Genomic DNA, 17,942 nt, shown 5'->3' on the forward strand with positions numbered 1-17,942 from the left:
TCGTCGATATATCTAAATGTCGAGTTGAAGGCCACAGCAAGTGTTTTCTTCTTTTCACGTATAAGATTTTGAACAAATTCTGCTTCATATGAATACAAAAATAAGTCTGTTAATAACGGGGCGCAATTGGTACCCATGTGAATTCCAATAGATTGTTGGAAGACCTGGTCTCCAAAAACCATAAAGATATTGTCAATTAGAAACTCAAGCATCTTTTTAATATCAACTTCAGAGTACTTGTATGTAGAATCAGAATGTTTTTTAAAAGAAGACAAACAGGGAGGCCATTTAGAATTCTTGAGGATCGATCATTTGGTCCAGAAGCCAAGACATGTTAAGCCTTTCTTTTATCGTGCAGCATTTACCAGCCAATGATGGAACATCTCAGTGACTCTGCTTTTGGATGCATTTCATCTCGGGTCATAGATTCAGTTCAGTTCAGTTTATTTTCTCAAATCCATTGGAAATGGCACATGAGGTACAAAAAACATATATACATGTAATACATATAATACAATGGATCAAGCAAGAAGTGTGATTCAAAATATCATGTTTTTGTGCTAGTGACTAAAAACATGGGTTTAATGAAGAATAATTATATAATTATATTAATGCGCTATCAATAATCATTAATTTTATTGTAATTGAATGTAAGATGCAGGTGATAAACGCATTCTTTTGCTTGGAATGATTAACATTATTATTTTGGATAATTGAATGAATTTTCATATGTTTAAGTCTACGATAAACAAATCAAGTTTATAACTGATATTTACATGCCCATGTATTATTAATCTCGAAAAAAAGATCGTCGATCTGGGTGAATCAATCTCGGTATTCAATTCGTATCGGAATTAAATGTACCTGAATCTCTTATCATGTTACATTTAATTTATTAGTACACATAATGCCAGTGACGACGTTGTCAACATCGTAGGGGTTAGTATATGACAGTTTGGTAGATATTTTTCCTTCTATTGTTCACACTATACATGATTTCATTTCACAAAATAAATAATTGTATAAATAACCAGACAGGAAGCATTTTCAAATGTGTGTGGGAGGGGGTGTACATGATATTCTTGCCAAGCCCCCAAAAAGTTAATCAGGGAGTATTATTGATATAATAATTGTTATGTATGTTATCAATATAAAACAGTTTAGACTCACATCACCTTTCTTCGTTCCTTTCAGAAAGAAAAAACAAACTTAAAAAAATACTCTTACACAAGACAATATATTGCAAATTACCAATCTTATGTACAATACACATAATACAATTATACTCAAAATTTTTGTTTTTGCGACACCTACTCGTATATCAGGCCCGTAGAACGCGGGGGGGGGGGGGGGGGGGCAGGGGGGCCCGGCCCCTCACTTTTTTCTGAGTGTAGTATTTTGCTATAGTAAATTTTCTTTTAGATGTTGGTCCCCCCCCCCCCCCGCCGCTTTTTGTTGTAAGATCGAGCACTGGCAAATACCAGGATTTGGACAGTAAATTAGTTTTTTGTTTTTGTTTTTGTTTTTTTGCTTGTAAGATTTTTCTTGGGAAATTGGTCCCCCACTTTTGAAACCGTTGCTACGGGCCTGTTTATTATCATATGACTCCATATATGTATATATTATATATCGGGATGCCCTGTCCCTTATTAAGGACAATAAATGATTATTGATTGATTTTATGTTGTTTTACGCCCCGTTCGAGAATTTTTCACTTACTTAGAGACGTCATCATATACCGGTGAATCGCTTGAAATTTTGACCTTTACTCAGCACTCAGGACCATTGAGCAATGAGAGTTCTTTATCGTGCCAACGCCTACCGTGACTAGGGGCCTCGGTTTTTTAACGTCACATCCGAAGGACCCGCGACTTTCACTTCAAAGTACCGAGCGCTTGGCGAAGGAACAGTTGCTCCATGTACCTATTTATTACCGACTTAGGTAAGTCGTGGCCGTGATTCAAACACACGACCTTCCAATCACGGAGCAAGCGCTCTACCGACTGAGCTACCGTGACGGTAAAATAAGGCCTTTCCAATTTTTTTGTCCATTTAGCGTCCATCCATCTTTCAAAAACCTACCTACCCATTCGCAAAAAACACACAAACCAAAAAATAAAACACAGACTTTACAGTCTATTGTAAATCACCCATCTATTCCTCGAAAATTATTTCTATACATATTAAGAATCTAGACGGAATACAAGTTAGGGTTGTAGTCTACGATAGAACCAGAGACCTCAGAATGGAAAACTCGAAAGGCTCTGGTTTTATCCTACATTTATAACCCCAGCTGGAAGTTCTTGTATCCCTGTATAATAACAATATCATCGTCACCTTAGTACAAGTAGAGCTTTTTCAAAAAGCTTACCGTCTTTAGCAACAACCTTAAACAGTAAACTGACATCCTATCAGGCCGTATTATTCTTAAGCATTTCTTCATCAACATTTTACTGACATTGGCCCTACCTTGTGAAAGTTCAACCAGACGCTCGGTTTTTTCCGTAGTCTTCGACTCTGCTAATCGGAGTTTACGGAGAAAGCCGAGGGATTAGAAAGACAGTGCAAAACAAAGAAAAAGAATAAAGCTGACGAGCAATAAAGAACATTTCTGTTTACAATGAAAATATAGAAACGCCTTTTAGTAATTATTGTGATAAAATATCAAAGTGTTATTTAGATTTATTTTATTGCCATTTTCAACTGTTCGTTTGTCAATTTTTTTGAAGATTGAAAATCTTAAGTTGTACGAAAATTAGATCAACAGAAAATTTTCTCCCTTGCGTTGAACAGCGTTTTAACCAATGATATAATTGGAATTTTCACATCATGTAATTTCTACTAATCACATAAGAGAGGAAGTGCATATAGTCCGAAGACTGTAAAATACTTCAACTCTGTATACCGTCTTCCAAGGAAGACGGTAATAAATATGCAAGCTTTTTTCGGAGACACTTTATGTGCCGATTTTTTTTTAAATCTACTCCTTTCTAAATTTCTCTACTTGATCCAAAATACAATGATTTTGATATGGCTGGAGTATATCAATTTTAATTCCTTCTAAAATCACATGGACATTTGATATTCGGACCACTGCCTATATTTTATATCAGTGTAGTATCCATTACATTTCTTCATATCATGTATTCCATGCATTTCGTTTTAATTAAAAAAATAAAATGAAATCCAAAACAAATAAAGTATGAGGAAGATACATCAGTAATATAATGTATTTAAATTTGGGCTCACTTAAGTTAAACAATGCATCAAGCTTAAATACAAGTGTAAGTATTATAATTTTATTTTTTCTCCAATGAGAGGACACATACAGAAAACGAACAGTTGAACAGTAAAGTAAAAAACCTATCAAAATTTTCATAAAATTCTGGACACAACTCCCCCCCCCCCCCCCCAAAAAAAAAAAAAATATAAAAGAAAAAAGAAAATTTTGTAAAAGCTTTTAAATTAATCAATAACATTTTTACCCTACATCTGTAAATAAAAAAAAATTGCAAAAGTACATGCTTAATATATGTAGGTGCAATTTCAATGATTCATCGATTGAAAACCAAAACAAGAGGCCTATTGGCCACAACGCTCACCTGAGTATATATTTGGCCCTCCTTGTTCATCAGCAGATTTCTTTTCCTATATATTCTCATGTAAAATTTGACCACCATTTGTGTCCCCATCCCCGGGGTCATAATTTGAACAAATTTGAATCTACACTATCTGAGGATTTTTTTAAAAATAAATATGACAAATCATGACTTTGATGTTTCAAGGAAAAAGATTTTCTTCTATGTATGCTTTTGTAAAACTTTGATCGCCCATTGTGGCCATACCCTACCCATGGGATCATGATTTGAGCTAACTTGAATCTACACAACCTGTGGATAAAACCATATGAATATGACTGATCATGCCTTTGATGTTCTTGAGAAGAGGATTGCTATAGAATTTTTCTATGTAATTCTACAAACTAGTATTAAAACTTGTGACCCACCTTCCATCCGGGGATCGAATTTGAACATACACTACCTAAGATGATTTTTAAAGATTTTTCCTATTTTTCTATTTATATCCTTGCAAAACTTTGATCACCCTAGCAGCCACACCTACCCCCCCCCCCCCCCCCGACGGCGAGGGTATGAATTGAACAAATTTGAATCTACAAAACCTGAGGGTGGTTCCATATAAATATGATTAGTTACACCTTTTCTATTCTTGAGAAGATTTTAAAGATTTTTCCTATTTATACCAATGTAAAACTTTGATCGCCCCTAGTGGCCACAACCCATAGGCACTTGTTGCGTATACGGTGCACCTCAACTTATTTTTACCACATGGTACTTAACTCAATTTCAGGCACCCCCGCTTCAAGCTCATATTTTGTAAACCACTCATTTCTTCCTCGAAAATTACCTCGATACAAAAGAAGACTTTGAATGGGATACAAAAGCTTCTGGTTGGGGTTATAAATGAAGGATAAAACCAGAGAACTCGGAATGGATTACTCGGAAGTCTCTGGTTTTATCCTACATTTATAACCCCAACCGGAAGCTTTTGTATCCCATTCAAAGTCTTATTATGAATCGAGGTAATTTTTGAGGAATAAATGAGTGGTTTACAATAGAGAGCCTCGGCCAGAGACGTCTGAAACGATTAATTTGACAAGAAAAAAGTCTTTCGGTGCGAACGATGTCAATTTAAAGTAGGTTAATGATTGATATATTAACAAAATAAGAGCTTGAACAGGGGTTGCCCCTGAAATTGAGTTAGGTACATGTACCTTGTGGTAAAAATAAGTAGCGGTTGCCCTGTATACGAAACAAGTGCCTGTGCCACAACCTACCCCCGGGGGTCAGGATTTGAACTAACTTAAATCTACACTACCTATGGGTATTTCAATATAAATATGACTGATCATGGCTTTGCTATTCTTGAGAGGAAGATTTTTAAAGAGTTTTCCTAAATATATATACATACCCACTTTGATCGGCCATACTGCTCCCGCCCTCGCCCCAGGGGTTATGATTTGTTCAAACTTGAATTTACAGTATATCAGGAAGCTTTCACACAAGTTTCATCTTTTCTGGCCCAGTTTTTCTTAAGAAGATTTTTAAATGACCCAATGTCTACTTTCTCTTAATTATCTCACCTTGGAAGACAGAACGACTCTTCAATTGAACAAACTTGAGTCTTTCTTATCAAAAGATACTCTTTGTCAAGTTTGGTTGAAATTGGCCCAGTGGTTCTGGAGAAGAAGATGGAATTGTAAATAGAACAATGACGGCAACGACTAACAACGGAAAAATTGTGATCCGAAAAGCTCTCTTAAGGAGGTTGGATATTGCCATCAAAAGTAATGAGAATTTTTTATCAAGTATATTTTTAGAATTTATACACATAACTTTATTAAAAATCAAAACATAAAATGGGGGTCAATGCGCTTCTTTTGGCGCTACAGAGCATTTAGTTTGACCTTTTTGCACTGTAAATACGTCTTACACATAAATCAATTTTTAAAGTTTTTCCTTCAATATTTTTTGTTCAAATAAATTATGGTGAACAAACACAGTCTTATTTCATCTTAAATAGACACATTAAAATTTGTAACAACGAAGAAATTTTCGAATTACTCCGCATGTTCAATTATTTGACCTTTTTGCACTCAAACATTTTCATTTTTCTGGCATTAAAATTTTACAAGCAAAAAAATCATTTGAAAGTAATGACATTTTACTGAATTTAAGAAGAATGGTTAAAAGTATCGTATATATTCAGAACAGAAAATTAAAAGTGGGGGTCTGTGATGTTAATTTTTAGATATTACTAAAATAGAGCTAATTTCAAGCTTAAAGTAAGGCTATTTTTTTCTTCATTTCCACAATATATTTGCTATATTTATCAAATATGATGTATTTATCAAATATGATGATATAGAATTCATGACAGTTTATTTAGTAAATAATTTAGGACCAGTATAAAACAGTCCACTGCACAAAATAACTATGTGTGCAGACTGCATGTAAAAATAGGAATCCAAACTTAACATACTTTAAATACTTCGAAATAGAAAAATTGATCATTTTCTTCTAAAAAAAACCTTCCGCCACAAAATATAGTTCCTAACTTAATGCTTTTGGTATGGAATTTACTCGTAAATTCCATACCTCGTTAAGTCTTCGGCTCAGATGTTTGGAAGAATATTTATTTGGAGTTCCTATAAATTTTGAAATATTATTTTTAAAATATTTTATCGGATGATAATGATAATGATAATGATAATAGAAGTATAATCAATAAATACAAATGAAGGTAAAAATTATACAATTAGGGTTATTTAAAATTATGATGTGGATTAATTAACTGTAAAGCTCACACTATTTAGAGAGAACAGTCTAAGACTTCTTTATCAAAATAAGGACAGGTTTTGGTTACGTTTATCCCGGTGAAGTCATTTCGTTTGTTAAGACTATTGAGACGGTATGACTTCAGCCTTTTCACCCAGAACTTTCTTTGCCTTTTTTCTAAGCATCTTGGGCTATGTCAATAACCACTACTGTCGTGTCCTTCACTTTGTGGCCTCCAAGGTTGAAATGTTTCCCAAATGGTTCATTGACTTTCTTGGTTTTAATGGTCGAGAGGTGATTTCCTCGGGCTCCTATAGGCAGCCAATGGATGTTCCTTTAGGACCTCTCCTATTCTTTTGTTGGAATAAAGAATTGGCGGGTTCCTCTTAAGAATATATTCCTTAAGCAGTTATTCCCAACTAGCAATTTCATTTGTAGAGTAGAAATTCTTGCAAAATGTCCTTAGATGCGTCCCAAAATATTAAGAAAAAGAGTTCCCTTGTTCAAAATACATTTGCATTGAATCTTGATTTTTTTTCTTTTGTTCTAAAAATCTATTGAAACGAAAACTCATATTTTGATGTCCGAATTTCTATTCTAAGCAACGATATAAATTCATAATAATATATAACATGTGCAAAGGAACAAAATTACAAAAACTGGCTTAAGTTAGCATGTTTGACAGAGAACATTGGATTTTGTGAGTATGTGATTTTCTGGAAGAATCGCCGGTCCTAAGTTAATGACGTATGATGCATTTTCTTCGTTGTGCCTTAACTGGAGTTTTTCAACGTAACTTTGATTCCAGAAGCATAACGATCGTCTCAACTGATACCTAGCCTCGCGAAACCTCCATACATACAGCACCGGATTTATAGCACTGTTGGAAAGAATAGTCAAGGCTGTAATGGTATGAACTTTTTTCCCAAATGGAGTGCTGTAATCGAGGACGGGAAAAGTTGTGATAATGTATGGGGTGGCACATAAAATGAAGCATCCGGTTATGGCCAAAAGCTTCTTGATCACAATGCCTTGTTCTGTGTACCTGCCTGTTGATCGAGTAAGGACATTTTTGTCTTTGATGTAGAGGTACCTTTTACGAATTTTACGTACTAGGTAGATGAACATGATCACATTCGACAGAATCGACAGCAATAGAAAGGAGCTTGCACAAATGGTAATGGAGTTTTTAGGGGTACTGAATATCGGTTCACAATGAACTCCATAATATCCAGTGAAATCAAAATACACCATGTAGGTGATCAGGAAACTAATGAACCAACAAACTGTACACACCGAAATTAGAAATCTTTTGCTTATGTAGATGTAGTATTTTATTCCAAAGTGGATCGCCAAACATCTATCAATGTCCATCACTGTTACGGTTAGCAAGGAAATGGTCACAAAAAATGAATTGACATACTTTTTGAATCCACAACTCTCACTGAAGTGGTAAAATTTCAGTGGAAAACATAGCGACAGACCAGTTAGTAAATCAGAAATGCACAGATTGATGGATAGAATCCGAATTTGGTAATTAAGACGGGTACACCGGTAAAGAACCAGGAAAGAAAATATGTTCTCAATGGTGATGATAAACCCTACTGGGATCACGGTGTGGTCCATTAAAATTGGCGATGCTATTGAAGCATTCTTGGCCATTTTTCCAGAAAATATGTTCAATATGAAAATAACTGGCAGACTCCTTTGCTTATGTCGATCTGCTGTGACTTTTTTCTGTAAACTTAATTAAAACATCTGATCAAGAAAGAAGAGATAATTACGAAGCTGACGTCCAAACACTCTGCGTCAGAGACAGTCAGAAGAAATCCGTGTAGAAAACGATACCATATAAAAATTGATGTACTCAAAAACCATTATTCAGCGCGTGAAATATCAATATTTCTCGATACAAAATTCAATTTCTACAGTGATATTTTTAGAATAACAGTTAAATATAGGTCGGATTCAATCGGGAGTACTACCCGAGTACAAGCATTTGATGTTTGATTGTGTCTTTTGAACAGAAAGTGGTTCCATATGTTTCACACACTTCTTACAACTGTTGCCTTCATATCAGGGTAGAATTCGAAATCTAAATTCACTATTAATATATCTCAATATGGATTTCTTTCCTTGCACGTCATACTTGCATGACATATAATGATGCTTTACCCCTGATTTATCTGTGTAAAGAAGCTTAAGCAATCATTGTTTTTCCGTGCAACAATATATTTTGATAATTCTTTAAGATTGGAATTATCTAACGGAGGCGCTTTAACATGTTTCTGATTGAGTTGTAGATTTAGTTAGTGGTTTTTGGAAATTTCTTCTACATTTCTGCGAGTTCTGCATCATTGATCATTGTTAAACACAGAATGCAGAATGGGTCTTGTTGTACCGTCATTCATTTCTCTCATGCAGTGTTGTGGATTGATACCATTATTTAAAGCAAGCAAAGTTTGACATATCTGTCTGACGACAATATTTACTCGCCTTTTAATTGCTTGAGATATTATTTGACTGTCAGCAATATACATGAATGCTAAATTGAAAGTTTATACAACTAAACAACGTAGGTATATTAATTATTAAAAAGCATTGGTTGGTTAATTATTTTTAGAAATTTCAAAAGATTGAAATTAATTGTACATCTTTATGCTAACTACGGATTTTGCTGTTGTCCGGTAGGAATAGTAAATACAAAATTCCTGTAAAATATAAATTTCATTATACTGTAATGGAGCTACTGATAAAAAATGATATCCAATAAAAGCTTTATAACAAACTTATTGCTCATTGCAGACACATGTATTATTTACCTATTTTCATGAACAGCATTTCTTAAAATTTCTGGTGTTTCGATTTTCTGTTGTGTAGAATAGATTATGACATTTTGATTAGAAATATTTATCGATGACATTTGTTGACGAGTTGTTTTCTGACAAGAATTCCGGAATCAACAAAAACAACTACCTAGGGAATTTCGTTAATGCAGGTATACTCGAGTTCCCCTTTGTCCCTCCATAAACAGGCGATGGAGCTATTTCTCACACAGATGGGGCCTTTTATCGAATTTTTATCACTAATTATGGACAGTAATCTCACTACATTTTACTAAATACGCACACTTCTTAGCTCTCACCTGAGCCGAAGGCTCAAGTGAACTTTTCTGATCAAAGTGTGTCCGGCGTCCGTCTGTCGTCCGTCGTCTGTAAACTTTTCACATTTTTGACTTCTTCTCAAGAACCATTGGGCCAGTTTCAACCAAACTAGCCACAAAAATTCCTTGGGTGAAGGGGAATGGACTAGCTAAACCAAAGGGGATATAAGGCAGTGCTTTGAGGAAGTCAGGCATTTAGAATCTAGCTGAAGAAGTTGGATGTTGAATCAGCAATAAAGAAGTTAAGGTATTCCATCCCTAATAGTAACAGATTCAATGAAATTGAATACATATCAGGTGTATTGATGTTGAATACTTAGTATACTTAGACATAATTCCCATTTATAACTATTAGCATGTAAGGGTGGGATTTATCTTAATTTATGACCTTGAACTTTGGTAAGAGTTATATCCCTCTGTTTTTAATTAATAAAAAAAATCAAGTTTAAAAAACTTATCTGGTAAAAAAAAATGTTTTCAATTGTCATTTTATTTCTAATGTTTTTATGCATCTTTCCACCATAGTATTTATTGATATTATTTGAATTTTTATTTTTGAAAAAATACTTGTCCCCATAGTCTTTTATCTTTGTTAATTAATTACTACTTAGTTAATTACATTTTTGAACGTTTTCTTGGTAAATCCTTTTCTACTGTAAAATGCTTTAAATTAATATCAGAGTTTTATGCCTGTAATGGACATTTTAGGATAGAGAATTTGGTCCTTTCAGTGATGGAAAACCTTAAGGGTAAGAGCAAAATAAAATTAACAAACACTACTGGCAAGTATCCTACGGAATTGATGTTAGGTTCTGGGTGTAGTAAATCTGAAGAAGATTGAGACACCCAGTTCTTATCTATCAGTGGGAACCTAGAGGAGAAACACGGTGCAAGTAGTACCTTACCCAGTCCCCGTCTCCAAGGCCCTAACTAGGCTCAATTTTTTAGTGAGGCAAAGGAATCTGGGGCCACCCGAGTTTCAAGCGGGTCTAGGGTAGTGTCCTGATGGGTGTTCTCTCCGAGGGAGGGGGAAATTCCCGAAACCTGGGTTTTAGTAAATTGACTTAAAGATCTTTGAAAGTTTTCACGTTTTGAATTATTTTTTTTACATGCGTTTTAAACGATAATGAAGCACCCGGTGAAATGATCGATTTACAGAAATTGAAATAAAAGTTGAAAATATTAATAAAGTACAAAGACACATGTAATTAATTAAAGTTCAAGGTAAAACTTTTTTTTTCATTTTTCAAAAAATTCTAAAATTTTAGCGAGGCATTTGCCTCGCTTGCCTCAATGGTAGATACGACCTTGGTCTCTAGATAAGAGAAAATTCAAGAACGGTGTGATATATACCCTCAGACAGAGATGTCTTAATAATCATTCCAATCATTAATTCACACAGAGTAAAAGGAAAACCTATATACCCCTTGTAAGAACCTGATCATGCATGTTACATAGGAAATATGAGTGATCATAGTTTTACATAGGAATACATAAGACATTAATCTCTTTGTGATGCATCTTCAGAGACATTTTTCATTTTATGTATTGTCTCGCACGTTTCCCGTTTACTCTTACTTTATATTTTGATTTGGATGTTTGTTTGATGTTTATGAATATTTGGAGCACAAGGGCGGTAACTCTGTTGTCTGGCGGTCAAGTCAATTTAATTGACAGATCTTCAAAGTAAAACTATACAAGAGATCATTACATGTATATAACTATATATTAAAGCACATAGAAGTGAATTATCAAAAAAAAAAGACCGAGGAAAAGGGTAACTTACTAAAAAGTAATAAAATTATGAATGAATCCCCACCATTTCCGGTGGCCAATAATTATATTTGTTAATGAAATCAAGTATATGGAAATTATCATTTCGATACTTGTTTCTCAGTAATTATTAAAGTAGAACAATCCCCAGCAGTGTTCTCTGCAATATCTTTTAGAAAATTTTAAAGCAAATTATAATACTATATTTAGTGTACAATATGATAATTTGAATTATCATAAAAATCAACAACAATTCTTATCTTATGGTTGAAAAATTATGCACAAAATATTTTATTTTTTATTAAAAATATCACAGCAATTCTAATAAAACTTAATTCTCAAACAATCCACATTTTTTTCGTTAGTTTTATTGAAGTAAAAAATATAAAAAGCAATTTTAAAAAAATCAGATCTCACAACGACGTGAATTTTCAAGATGTGACGAAGAAAAATCTGATCACTCGTGACCATCGTTTTAAAACTCTAAAGAAAAAAATTGTCTACATGAAGATTCGCTGAAAAGATAAATTTACATACATGTATGTAACCACTTCAAAATATAAAAACGTATATCCTACTTATATCGGATGGGTACTCAAATTTCATAATCTACTCAATAATTGGAAAAGTATGTACAGATGAATTCAAAATGGAGAAAAAAGTCTTCAATGCGACTATAGCTTTCAGGCTTGAAATAAAGGATATTTGGGAGGAAACAACATTTATTTTTTAAAACATTTATAGATTGGTTTCCTCGTGTTAAAGGCAACGCATTCTACATGAAAAATCTATAGCTATAAACAGAACCATTTACTTAAGTATAGGTATATGTACATATGAACTTTACCAGCAGTGGAGTGAAGTATTTTGAATAGTGTTACAGACTTTTATATAATTATAAAAATATTAACAGCAAAAACACTGTTGATAAAAAAATGTCCTCTATTGCATTCTATATTTGTACTAGCAAGCAGGATCTATTAATGTCAGAGAAAACTTTTGGAGGAGTAACACATTATGATAACATTATAAACATAACGATGACAGCCCGCCACGCAAAAAGAAATAAGTAAAAAAATAAAACAACTGAAAGAAAGAGATTAACAGTAACAAAAAATATAATTTAAACTAATTTACTGCTCCTGAACTGTTTGTACAAAAGACTTTGGCATTTTCGGATATTTAGCATTATTCGTTACTTAACGATCGAATTAGCCACAACTTAAATTCGGCCTTAATCCCACCTCTAGTATTCAGCAGGTTGGGGGTGAAAAGAAACATTAACACAAGTTGCTTCCATTCACATGTACATGTAGATACTAGATTTTTTTTTTTTTAGATAAATATACCAGTTATTTTAGAGAAGCCATACTTTGTAAGTACAAAGGGTGCCTTACAAAGTATGGATAGCGATGTCATATGAGTGAATCAGGTGATTTTGTTAAGCAAATATGAGCTGCATTTTGTGAGAATTTTATTTTGCTATTAAAATATGTTATTATGCTACATTTGTATGTATTTTTTGTATGATCAATTACACTAAAATAAAGTATTAAATTGTTTCAGAAGAAAGACTTCTGTACAATTGAAAATATAGTATTATATAAGATATCAAAATTGTACAAGACGACAATAATGTAGTTTTGCTTCAATCAAAGCTTATAAATAGTTCTTTCATTGCAAATATGATCAACAAAAGTTTATAATCGGTCTTTTTTCTATCCTTGAAGTAGTTAATAACAATTATTTTGCAACAGAAATTTCCGACATCACAGTTGCAGCTCATATTGCTTTAAGCAATATATCTTATTTTTTACGTAAGCATACACACCTTTGAAATAAAAAAAAATATAATTAATTTTTTATTGTAAAATAATATTCCAGCTTTCAAAAATTATTTTTACCCAAAGCAGAACAGCAAATGACAATGTTTATTGATAACATTCAGTTTTAAAAAAAATTCAACAGTTTGTGTTCCTCTCTGTCAAATCATGGCTGAGAATCATCCTCCTTCGCGGTCTTCTTGATGAAGGAGTTTTGCAGCTGAATAGGAGGGGCGGACGGTACAACAACTACCCATTGTTCAGGAAGTGGGGTCTTTTCAGAACCAGTAACAGGTTCAATAAAGTCGATTGGTTCCACCTTATCGTTTGCCTTTGGATTCTTCCGTCTAGTTAAATGTACAAATATAATTTGGTTTTTAAAATATAAATTAATTTAGATTTCACACCATCAATAATTCAGGAGTTTTAATAATCATATATTGTGAAACTAGAGATACTGTTAACGAATTCATAGAATGATTTCACCTATCACGATTTATTCCGTTCTTCAATTGACACTAACCTTAGATGAAGTTTTTAGACACATTTGCAACATGACAACCGTAACTATTCAGCCATTTAAATCAAGCAAGTAAACATCATATGCCATGATGAAAAAGTTAATCTTTCTATTTTACATTTTTCTGGTAAAATTCTCAAGAGATCTTGGGTAGAGATTAAGATCATAAATCTCTCATACAGTAGATCACAAGCAATTGTATAACAAGTATGCGTCTGAGCTTCCGATGTTTTTTCGCTCCAAACTCATGACCATATGCATACGCGTAGGGACAGAAAAACAGGATGATCCATATGCATGCATCAAATTTTGTTTGCAGGGTTATGTAACTATGACGTATTTTTCAATAAGTTTTTCTGGCATAACAACTTACTTGTAAAGTTTGTAGATGCACATTGATAGCAGTATAAGAAATACCACGAAAGCAAGACCAGCGGATGCCATCATCGCATGTTTCTTGTAGCGTCTACCATGCTTGTGTTCTAAAAAGTAAACACATAAAATATACTACATGTATGTCGAACACAGGTAAAGAATTAAAGGCTAGTCATTACAATGTAATATTTTTACAAATAAATTAGCTTATTAAATCAAAATTACAACTACACTTTTGAAATACCATTTCAGATTTTTTTCAAAAGCTTGCAGTAATAAAAACAAACACCAATCTTTTAGTGAAGCATTATTGTGTAAGTATCAACAGTTACTTTTTTCATTTCTCTCGTCGTCGTCTCTGTCATCTTTGTCACATTCAGTTGTCGTAGACGGACCTCCTGTTGTCGGAGGAGCGGTTGTGGTCGTGGTTGTTGTCGTTGTTGTCGTTGTTGCATTTACATACAGTGTACCTAAAGACGGGCAAATATTCAAAATTATAAGCTATAAACTCTGTATCCAAAATACACCAAAAGTAATTGTAAAATTTATTATAAATACATAAATTATATATATATATATATATATATATATATATATATATATATATATATATATATATATATATATATATATATATACACTGTATATGTGATTGAAATAAAAATGGTGCAAAATACGCCTCTTTAAAGTTATTCTTGCAGTAGATACGAACCGAAACAATATGAAATTGGACATCCAGAAGGCTTTTTCAGAAAATACACATAGTATGTCCCACAATTCTTGACTTTGATAGTCAGCGAAGATTCGCAACATCCGCTTATTCCACTTTGACACACTGTCCTGTCCACTTCACCGTCAGATATCAACGGAAGGTTGCCTGTAAAAATACACATGAGACAGATCAATTTTTAATCCACGGAATCTGAAATATTGTGAATGATTTAAAAATGTCAGATTTAAAGAAGTATATTGTGGTTGAGAATAATAAAGAAGATGAGCGTACTTGGCGCGTGATCTGCAGGAATCGTTCATGTATGTACGAATTATAGTTTAAACAGATGATTTGGTCGGCTCCCCACGGATGGACATATAAAGTAATGCACATAGGAAAAAATCACATTGATGCATTTAAATACCTTGTGAAATTGTAATATTTAAGTCTGTTTTATCTTAATAGTAACAATTCACAGTGGCGGATCCAGGATTCTTGAAAAGGGGGGGGGGGCGAACTAGCTGGGGTAGGGTAGGGGCACAGAGGGCAAAGCCCCTGAAAGCTCTCGGGTTTTAGAATTTTTTTGGTACGGTCTTTTGACTTACTTTAGCTGTATTTTAGGAATAAGTAATGCAAATGCAATATCCCACACCCTAAAGAATTGATTTATTAATAAATTTTCTTATGTATGTTTTTGGACACAAAGGGAGGAGGCGGGCCCCCTGCCCCCTCTAGAACCGCCAGCGTTTCACATATATAATAAACACCTATAAGATAATTGGGAATAGTTAGATGTAAACGCATAATACGTTCAGTAGGTTGGAAGAATTTCTTTCGCTTTTGGTGCAAAAAAATAAAATTGAATTATATTGAAATTTTTTTTATTAAATTAGTAAATAAATTAAACTATAAACGACTTGATTGTTTGTTTAAAAAAAATACGCTCCATGCGAGGTTCGAACCAAAAACATCGATTCATTGATAAACACTGCAATGGACAGGATATGCATACCCCTGAGAATTTGTCGCCACATTATAGGTTTTAAAAATAGTCGCGAATTAATACAATGGATTTATTTTTTTGTAAAAAGTTCATTTTTTTTTTAAGATTTCCGGGTCTTCTCTCCATTTTTACAAGCCTTTTTTTTTCATTTTTTAAGTTAAAGTGCGCACATATAACGTTTTAAAATCGAGTAGAGAGCAACATTTACATACCATTCATCCACATCGGATACATTGTTCCACACTGCGTCATAGAAGGGCAGGAGCGGACAATCTCGTTCCCGGCTGGACTGTCTATCCGATACCATTGCTCTGTCAGGAAGTTGTCACAGATGGCAGTGTCGGAAGGCGTCAAGGTATAGGCTGTAGATCGGCGAATCTCTCCCGACAATACACTGTACATAGAACACGGATCTCCGTCTAAAAGGGAAATTTCTATCTAATAATGTCATTCCACGTGGTACAATGTATGTTAATTCTGCCTCACTGTACAGGTTTGTCTATCTAATAATGTCATTCCATATGTCATGTTCTGTCTCGTTTGTTAAATATATTCTGTACTGGTCCCCCAATGCAAGTTACATTTACACTTTTTTATTTCAAATTGATAATTGTCAAAAGTACATATAAGTTCTGGTGGTTCCTGGTGATTTATCAACGTTTTGCTTAGTTCTTCATGAGTGCGTTTTGTTGGTCAATCTTGTTTATAAAATAAATCACCATCTCCAAACTAAAGATCTTATAAGTTTAAAATAACAACTCTGTTTTTAAATAAATTGCTGTATTTTAGTATCGCTGTCCTCCTTTCGTTTTATTTTAATCACAGTTTTAATACCTTCAGACTGAAATAGACATTTGTTTAATATCAATGTCGTTATTCTAATAGGAAGATTTTTTTAAAAATAGTTATAGTTTAACATACTTTAATAATGGATTGAAATCTAAAGCAAAAAATCAACTGATCATATACCAGAGAGAAAAGAGATATTGATCATGTCTCCAAATAGGGAAACATGAGAATCGAAAAGAACATTCATTAATTTAAAAAAAAAATTTTTTTCATAGTTTACCTCACTAAAATTCATGAGGTATACAATTATTCACAAAATGGGAAGTAAACTACTGCCATTAGACCCAAATAAATGTATCAACTTACCAGCTTTGTCCAAAAAATACATCAAAAGGAAAAAACTGAAAATAGAGAGGGACGCCATTCTAGCAGTCCTTCAGAACAATCTTCCTGGTTATGGGGGTCTCTACCCACTGAAGCATATCTAACAGCAATGTCGTTAACATGCAGATTTAATAATGATTTTTTGTTCCCGTTTTGTCCCTTTAAAGCAAAGATATAATTATACGTGTCATATTATTGGGAATGCGCCAAAGCTAATGTTTGGTTTTTCCAATAAAAAAAATCTATGATCTGGATTCTAAATCTGTACTTTGATTTTTAAAAAAATAAAATATACATTGTATCATACTCTTAGCATTCAAAGTTGGCTTTCGCAGGCAGTAAGTATAATGAATTATAATTGTCGCACAAAATGTAGTTACAAGTAAATTTACAAATCTCTGTTGCGCGACGTTAGAGGTGTCCATTATTCTGTATACTTTACACCATAGATAGGTAGATGGATAGTTTCGACATTGCTATCTTCTGTTGTAATAAAACCCTGAAATGTTCAAGTGTGTGTGTGTGTGAGGGTGAGGGTGTGTGTGTGTGTGTGATTATCCACGTACATGTAACTGCTACGGAAGCCCATTTAGGAATCATAAAAAAATTTTTGAATCCGATATACATTGTAATGGATTGTCAACTTTGTAAAACATATTTAATTCGTTATATCAATTTTTTGAATTCGTTGTAACAAATTTAATGTGTTACAACAAATTTCTTGAATTCGTTATGACAAAATCAAATTTTATTATAATGAATTAATTTTTTTTAACGAACTCTTAATTTTGCAATAGCTTATTAAATTCGTTTAAACGAAATCTGACAATTCGCTTTTTCGAATTCATAAATATTTTTCTACAGGCCTTAAATGTCGGATTCAATAAAACGAATTTAATTGGTTTAACAAATTCTGGGAGTAGTTTGAACGAATTCATTCTGTTGTAACATTTTTTTTTTAATTTGTCATACCAGTATTTACATTCACTGTAATTTTCTCAAAGAAATCCATTGGAAATCTACACCATTCAATACCCCATAACA

The 17,942-nt window shown here is 33.2% G+C and overlaps 1 protein-coding gene across 1 annotated transcript; it reads right to left on the reverse strand.

Moving 5' to 3' along the window:
- Positions 1-13,136: 13,136 nt before the first annotated feature.
- On the reverse strand, positions 13,137-16,964 carry LOC133196218 (oncoprotein-induced transcript 3 protein-like). Its single transcript, XM_061332130.1, has 6 exons — positions 16,881-16,964; positions 15,938-16,144; positions 14,723-14,887; positions 14,343-14,480; positions 14,009-14,117; positions 13,137-13,462 (listed from the first exon to the last, which is right to left on the reverse strand). Exons 1-6 carry the CDS (start codon positions 16,936-16,938, stop codon positions 13,282-13,284), a joined length of 858 nt encoding a protein of 285 aa, XP_061188114.1. The 5' UTR covers positions 16,939-16,964; the 3' UTR covers positions 13,137-13,281.
- Positions 16,965-17,942: the final 978 nt, after the last annotated feature.

Source organism: Saccostrea echinata, unplaced genomic scaffold (assembly GCF_033153115.1).
Source record: "Saccostrea echinata isolate AGI-Se365-2 ecotype Australia unplaced genomic scaffold, CSIRO_AGI_Sech_v1 ptg000030l, whole genome shotgun sequence".
Classification (NCBI taxonomy): domain Eukaryota; kingdom Metazoa; phylum Mollusca; class Bivalvia; order Ostreida; family Ostreidae; genus Saccostrea; species Saccostrea echinata.